General features: G+C 40.3%; 1 protein-coding gene across 1 annotated transcript in view; it reads right to left on the bottom strand.

The window, feature by feature from the left end:
• Positions 1-7,618, bottom strand: part of SLC49A3 (solute carrier family 49 member 3) — a 28,870-nt gene extending 21,252 nt beyond the window's left edge. Inside the window, exon 1 of the mRNA XM_075207997.1 lies at positions 7,160-7,618. Coding sequence (XP_075064098.1) covers positions 7,160-7,342 — 183 coding nt within the window. The 5' untranslated portion in view covers positions 7,343-7,618. The remainder of the gene's footprint in view (positions 1-7,159) is intronic.
• Positions 7,619-7,962: the final 344 nt, after the last annotated feature.

Here is a 7,962-nt window from a genome sequence, read left to right on the forward strand (position 1 = left end):
CGGCACTCTGATAGACAAAGGTTGCCAACCCCTGGTATACTGTTTAGAACTTCATAAAAGTCATACGGGCGTATTCAATTGTCGGCGGAAACGCCAAAAATCCCGCGGTCCGCGCACTATTACCATAGTAACGGTAAAAACCGTTACTACGGTAATTTTCTCGCTGGATTTCAGCTCGAGCTCCCTGAGCCGTGAGCTGAAATCCAGCTAGCTACTACCGTAATAACGGTAGTAGTTTTTACGCAGCGGGATCTCGGAACAATTGAATACGCCCCATAGACTTTTAAAGGCAAGTTTTGCCTTTAAAGACATTGCTCTGTCAAATTTGCTGTGCAGAGTCGCCAAATATCGGCCACTTGCAAAAACCGCAGTTTAATACATTTACCACATAGACGTTGTAAATGCTTCTTGTAAGTGTGCCTACTTGATGCAAATTCTGAGTTTAAAATAGATTGAAGTAGAAATCATTGTCACTGATCCACAAAGTATTGATCATTATGTCAAGTGAAAATGTTTCAAAACCTTTCCCAAAATTACTAAAAATGAAAAGCAGAAATTATTACATTTTTAAAAGTATTCATATCCCTTGCATTTGTAAGCTGAAATGAGCACAAGTGCAAAATATTACCACAAAAGTTATACAATTGGGCTGATGTAGAGTTGGACATATGCATAGTGGTTAGCACTTCTGCCTCACAGCACTGGGGTCATGAGTTTGATTCCCGACCATCTGTGTGGAGTTTGTATGTTCTCCCCGTGTTTGCGTGGGTTTCCTCCGGGTGCTCCAGTTTCCTCCCACACTCCAAAAACATACTAGTAGGTTAATTGGCTGCTATCATATTGACCCTAGTCTGTCTGTGTGTTTTAGAGAATTTAGATTGTAAAGCTCCAATGGGGCAGGAACTGATGTAAGATCTCTGTACAGCGCTGTGGAATTACTGGCGCTATATAAATAAATAAATGATTATTATGATGATATGTTTACTAGTAAGTGTTAACGTATCTCTCTGTCGCGTACTCTACACTTAGAGTTGGAACAGGGGAAGGAAAGATCCAGGGTAGCGTATCCCAAGTACAGTAAGGGCAAATGTAGGGGTGGAAGCAGGATCAGATACTCCTGTTAGGAGGCATATATTTTGCACCTGCTTCGCTAGCCTAGGTGGTATCAGCAAAATTAGTGATGAAAAGCATGGGGTGCTCCCGAAAATGCCAATACGAGCACTAGGCTATGTCAGCCAGGGCTGGTGACACTATAACAGGGAAACTTGCAGCGAGGGGTCCGCCGCCAATAGTGACAATCATTCCTAAGCCAATCAACACGGTTCTGAATTCCCTAGGGGCAGCAGGCTCACAAAAAAATGTAATACTCTTCCTAAGAAAATTAGCCCCATGCTGAAAGCACTAGGGGTCATTCCACACCCCTGGTATAGTGTGTACGTGGTAATAAATTATGATTAAAAAAAGCATTATGAAGCTGGTGGACTTGTGGTCCCAGCAATTTCTGGACACTTTAAAGTGGTTGGGCATGCTGGCACTTGTAGAATAATAAAAGCATCCAGGGCCCGCTGCATCCTGTACTAAATCTTGCCAAAGCGCTGAGTGAAAAAACCCAGACACATTGGAAAAACAGTGTAAAAATTGGAGATGGGCGGGCTCGGTTTCTTGAAAACTGAACCCGACCGAACTTAGGAGATCCAAGTACCGAGCCGAAACGTCATTGTGACGTCGTCGGATCTCGGAAGTTTTGGAAACAATAAATACCGCCCTCCACGGCGATCTAGCGCCATTTGAGAGAGGGATACAGAAAGGGTAGGATAGAGTGACAAAGCACAAAGCTCCATTGCTGAATTTCTCATTGCTGAAATAAAATATCCAAGTCCTTGCAGGCTTTTTGTTAGAATTTGCAGCAATAAGTGTAGCGTGTTCTATACACCCAAAGACAAGAACTCCATTGCTATTTTGATCATTGCTGAAATACAAATATACAAGTCCTTGCAGGCTTTTTTCTTAATTTGCACTACTAAGTGTAAGGTCTAATATACAGTTATATATAGTTATAGTTATATCCTTCAATTTCTCTAGCTGCTTCTCAAAAAGTCTAATTAGGGCAATCACATGACTCAAGCTAAACGTGTCTGCACTCTCTTCACAGGTGAATACTTTGCTGGACTAAAGTACATTCCCCTCAAATTCTAGTATTCTTGCAGCTGCTGCATTCTTCTACATGCTTTCCTACATGTCATTGTCATTTTTTAAAAGTTCTGTAACACCAAGTTGATTGTGTGAGCAAAACAAGAAATGTGATGGAATTCCCCCCCCCCCCCCCCCACCCGCTATAATGCTCTAACAATATTGGTGTCGTTATCAGAAATCACATATCCTCAGGAGAGTCCAAGCAGGATTAGCAATGTTGCAATGACATCCCTTACTTTTTGTAACAGATTGTCAGCTGTATGCCTCTTAGTGAAGCTGTTGATACACAGAGTAGCCTACTTCTGAAAAATGTGACGTACTTGGGTACATGCTGCTGCTGTTCCTGCTGGTGAAGGCGAATCACCAACCCAGTGGCTGTCAGTCTTATAATCTTTAGTTTGCCCAGTTCCGCTTGTCCACATATCTGTGGTTAAGTGTATAGTGGGTAGAATGGCATTTTGTAGCCTAATAATTAAATTTTTACAAACTTTCTTGCAGGGGTGAGGAATAGCTTTTGTAGTAAAATGGTGTCCTGATGGACAGAAGACCTCAAGTAACCGTCTAAAACCAGCTGCATTAATAGTGGACATTGGACGCAGATCTAATACTAGAATAGTCCCCATGGCGTCTGTGATCCGCTTTGCGACTGGGTGACAGCTTTCTTGCTTTCTTTCTCTAGCGAAGGATTGTTTAACGGTCAATTGTTGTAAACTATTAGTAGTATTCTTCTGGGTTGAAGATCCACCACCAGCAGCAGCGGGACTAACGCTCAATAATTCTTCAGAGGAATCATGGTTAGTGGAGGACAGGGCCATCTTAACAACATTATGGGCCCCCGGGCAAAGCAGTGCACCGGGGCCCCTACATATATATATATATATATATATATATATATATATATATATATATATATATATATATATATGTATAGAGATACAGATATAGATATAGATATATAGAGATAGATAGAGGTACTTGCTCAGTGACCCTTGAAGGTTTTTTTGCAGGTTTTTTCTTTTGCAGGATTATTTATTCTAATTAAGAGCCCTGCCTATGGGGCCCCCTTGCCCATGGGGCCTCCGGGCACCTGCCCATCGTGCCCAATGGAAAAGATGGCCCTGGTGGAGGAGTCATCTAGCCTTAGCAACATGGATGCAGGACTAACTCCCATCACTTGAGGATATTGATGATGAAGGTGTTGGGGATGTAGATTGCAGGTGCTGGGATCTAGATGAGAGAAGGGAGGTAGATGATGCTGGACTGCTTGTTTTTTTAACATAAGTTTCTGATTTTCCCAACAGCTTTCCATGAACTCGCTTCAAATGCCGTAACATGGATGAGAATCCTAGATGGTTAAGGTCCCTACCTCTACTGAGTGTGGCTTTAAAAACGCTACAAATGGCTAGACAACTGTTGTCAGGATTTGTGTAAAAATAATTCCACACATAAGAGGTGGATTTTTGGTCTTATGCCCAGGCACGAGAATGGCCTTTTTCTTTTCACTGGAAAGAACTGCTGCAATCTTTGTTTGAAAGTGTATGAAAATAATATTGTGACCTGTGAGGTAGTCAAAATTGACTGCAAATGACTTGAAATTAGTGTTAGTGAGGTTAATATTAATGTAGGATCAAAAAAACAGTAACATTTTAGCTATTTTTCTAAAAAAAGAAAAATACAGATCCAAAACCAAAAGCACAACCAAAACACGTAAGGGCGGTTTTGGCAAAACCAAAACCAAAACTCTAAGGTAATCCAGATCCAAAACCAAAACCAAAACACGGGGGTCAGTAAACTTCTCTAGTAAAAATACATTAATAAGAAATAAACATACATCCCATTTTATTTCTCACCAATTCCAGGTGTGCAGGGAGGCCTCTTCTGGAGTTTGAGATAAAAAAAACCCAAAATATGCCAGTCACCCTGCTCATTTCTGGCTCCATTGCCAATGACCAAAAGAGAGCAGCGGATCTATATTTAAACTGGGAAATTCCTACATCATGATGCTTTATTATCACTTTAAATGTAATAACTACCCACACGCTGCGCATCATGCTTGTGGCATGAGCCCTGATAGTTTCGGCCCAGGGTTTGTTGTCACCATTGCAAGGGGTGGGACCCCGGGGTACTTTTCCTTGCTATAGTGCCACTAGCCCTGAAACAATCAATCCATAGCACTATATTTTTTTTGCATAGCATATATATTAACTTTTAACACCTACTAGAAACGATAGTGCAAACAATGTGATACCACAACATTTTTTCACTCCTTAACTATGACGCCATTTTGCACTATACCTGTTTAGGCCATTCGGATGTTACAGTTCACGGTCATTTAAAGGTTCGGAAAATGTCATGTCTATTTCATGGTAAGTAGTCATTTTTTTATTGTAGGGCTGATAGCCATCGTTATTCCCGTCGCTGACAGCTATGTCGGATTTATCATCTCCATTCTCCTGTACCACAACCAGTATGCCATATCCACATCCGTATTCACTATCTCATTCCAAATTGCAGATGTACCACCTTGGACCACAAGCACTTCCCTGTAAATCTAAGTGCAATTGCCTAAAAGTAGGCACATGATGTCACAAGTGCATTTGCATTTTCCACTTTTGCTGTTTGAAAATGATCCTTTTATTCTATTGCAATATTCCTGTCTAATGGAAGCCTTTATTCGTTTCTTTTTTTCAATAAATTTGTGATCGTAAAAGCAAGGGTGATTTACTGGGGAGCTTACAAGTTTTAGGTTATAGGTGATGCACTTACAATGATTTTTTTATTTGTTATTGGTAATACATTTTGAATGTCCTTTATGTTAGAAAGTCAACTTGAGCAAATGCACCAGAAAATCCTGTTAGCCCATAGAAGCAAAGATTCCAAACAATAAGAACTCTCATTTCTACAGATTTAACATAAACTAAGAGCCGATATGTTTTGCGGAAGTGAAAATAACAATTAAGAAATAAAATCTGCTTTTCAAGCATTTTTTAAAAAAGGAAGATGAAACTTACCATAGTAATGTTAAAACATGATATAGGCTAAATTCTTTAAATGCTAATCTCTGAAGAAGAAATGAAACTAAATGTTGATTTAATTATTAATGACTATCACAATAAGGGGCATATTCAATTACGATTCCGGTCCGCGGGATCTTGCCGGAACGGGCCGCGAACTTAATCCACGGTACCGCAATAACGTGGATTTTCGTTTGCAGCCCATAGGGTTGCGTACGAAAATCTGCGTTATTGCAGTACTGTATTACCGGCAATAGTGCGCACTTTCCGCGGTAACGCGCGTTACCACGGACTGGAATCCTATTGAATATGCCCCTAACAATTTCATAGGAAATAACTCCTGCCATATAGAATTCAGATACAGACATTCAACAGCAAATACTAGAATTCACTGGGAACTAGCTAGCTCAGTTTTAACTATATACATAAATATAGAGTAATTTCTTTACTGTTTAATATTATAATAACTGTAATGACTTTAAAAAATGTAACACATTAAATGAAAAAATATACCCTATTTACAAGTAACACTCATAAATGGATTGCACTTTATTCACCTCAGGCAGTGAGAAATAAGATCAATTATCCAGAAACCTGTTGTGCAGAAAGTTCAGAAAAACCATACATTGAAAAAGGCAAATAAATGATTTTTCCTTATGATGTCATTTACACAGACATAATCTTAGACCTCCCTACTTCTACAGTTACTATGATGAGCACTACTTGGGCTGCTCTGATTGACAGAAAAAAACCCTTATCCAGAGGACCCTATAAGGATAATACAGTGTATCACAGGGCCGTAACTAGGGCTGTGCGACAGGGGCAACCGCCCAGGGTGCAATGCTGAAGGGGGGCACAGTTTAGGAATATTTTAGGTTAATTTGGTTAAAATTGAGGGCTAAGGTGACGGAATTTGTCTTTCTCTGCCAGGGCGCTAGAATTCTAAGTTACGGCTCTAGTGTATCAGGTTACCTATCACTGGTCTAAAACATTCTAGATAAGAGATCCCATCCCTGTTTTCCCATTACTTTTATTTAAATCTCATAAGTAATGATGGTTCCCTATGCTAAAAACTATCAGTTTTATGTTTTGTAGCCACTTCATGTATTACAAGAAGGGGGGAATTCAATTAGCAGAGAGGTGCTGACGGACATCTCTGGCTGCGCACATTGCCGGACAATACGTACATAATCATTCATTTCATTAGAGAATCTTCGCTCATCTCTATGGGACGCGAGGGAAAATGAGTGGAGATTTGAAAAAAAAACTCTGTCACAATGGGGCATATTCAATTGTTGAATATCCCCGTGGCGTTAAAACTATTACTGTTATTACGGTAATAATAAGCTGGATTTCAGCTCGCAGCTCCCTGAGCCGCGAGCTGAAATCCAGCATGAAAACTGCCTTAATAACGGTATTTATGCACACCATTACCGTAAGATTTTCGTCATTTCTGCCAACAATTGAATATGCCCCAATGTGTCTCTGCAGACTATTCTGGAGATACAACATGGCACCTGGCATCTAACTGAATCCCTCCCTCCCCCGAGAAACTTTGTTTTGTAAAATAACAAAATATATGGTTTTAAATGGCGTCTGACAGTTGCAACAAAGACAAAAGCTTGTTTACTTGTATTTCCACATGAGAATTAAGTGAATAAAAGTTTATCACAGCAATCTACGACTGATATATAGAATAACATAAACTATAATTCATGATCAATTTAGAAATATTCACAAACTGTTTATTTCAGAAAACTGACTACACACTTTATTATTTTACTGTTAGTATATACATAATATTCTTAAATCAATGACAACTGTAACTGTAGCTACTAGTGACTGTAGTCATCTGCTGGTAAAATATTATGATGACCAAAAGGCACGAGCTATAAACACTTCCCTAAAGTAGCCCTGATGTGCACTATTTAAAGCACCCCAATATAACCTACCATTGCATTAGAGCAGTTGATAAAACAAACCACCACAAGGTAGAACCACCGTTTCTTGTATAACCGGTACTGTCTGAGCTTCCTCAGACTATTACACCGGTCGGAGTTAGGGTCCAGGTCACCTTCCTGAATCAGACGGTCCTCATCCTGCGCTGCGTCCTCGGAGACTTCAGGCTCAGCCATGTCCTTAAATATGTCAGCACTTTATCACCCAAAACACTTCTTGATGCTACTTTGAAAATCAGTTGAACATGAGAGGATTGGGCTCAGGGGAAACAATAAGACGACCAGTAACATGCGGTAGCAGAGTAAAAGCCGTCCTAATACTGCTTATTGTAGTCCGTGACCATAATGTAGAGTGGGCCAGTCATTATTCCACAGACACAGGAGACCGGCTTCACTGTGTGCACTGGTACTAGCCACTCCCTCGGTATTTGTGTACAGCCTGAGTAGGAACAGGAAACTCCGAATAGTGAAAAGACTGTATAACCAGCAATGGGAGTCTCATGACACAGGCTAAAGTCCATCCCACAGTGGTTCGCTCTCTGCTGTCTGTGGTGTTGGGAATACTGATGATTGACTGTGACACCACGAGCTACTGCTAATGGAGTAATAGTGTGCAATGTGTACAATAGTGTGCAATGTGTACAATGGAGAGCGTATTGTTTTTTGTTTTTCCAACAATTCAAAGTTTAGAACTAGCAGAACTGCCAGTAAGATGTGATTTGCAGGGACAGTTTGAGGTACACAGGGCTCTGTGCATACTCCTGCCAATCTTTCTGTTTATCCTACACATTTTCAAA

This window comes from Mixophyes fleayi, chromosome 1 (genome assembly GCF_038048845.1).
Source record: "Mixophyes fleayi isolate aMixFle1 chromosome 1, aMixFle1.hap1, whole genome shotgun sequence".
NCBI lineage: Eukaryota > Metazoa > Chordata > Amphibia > Anura > Limnodynastidae > Mixophyes > Mixophyes fleayi.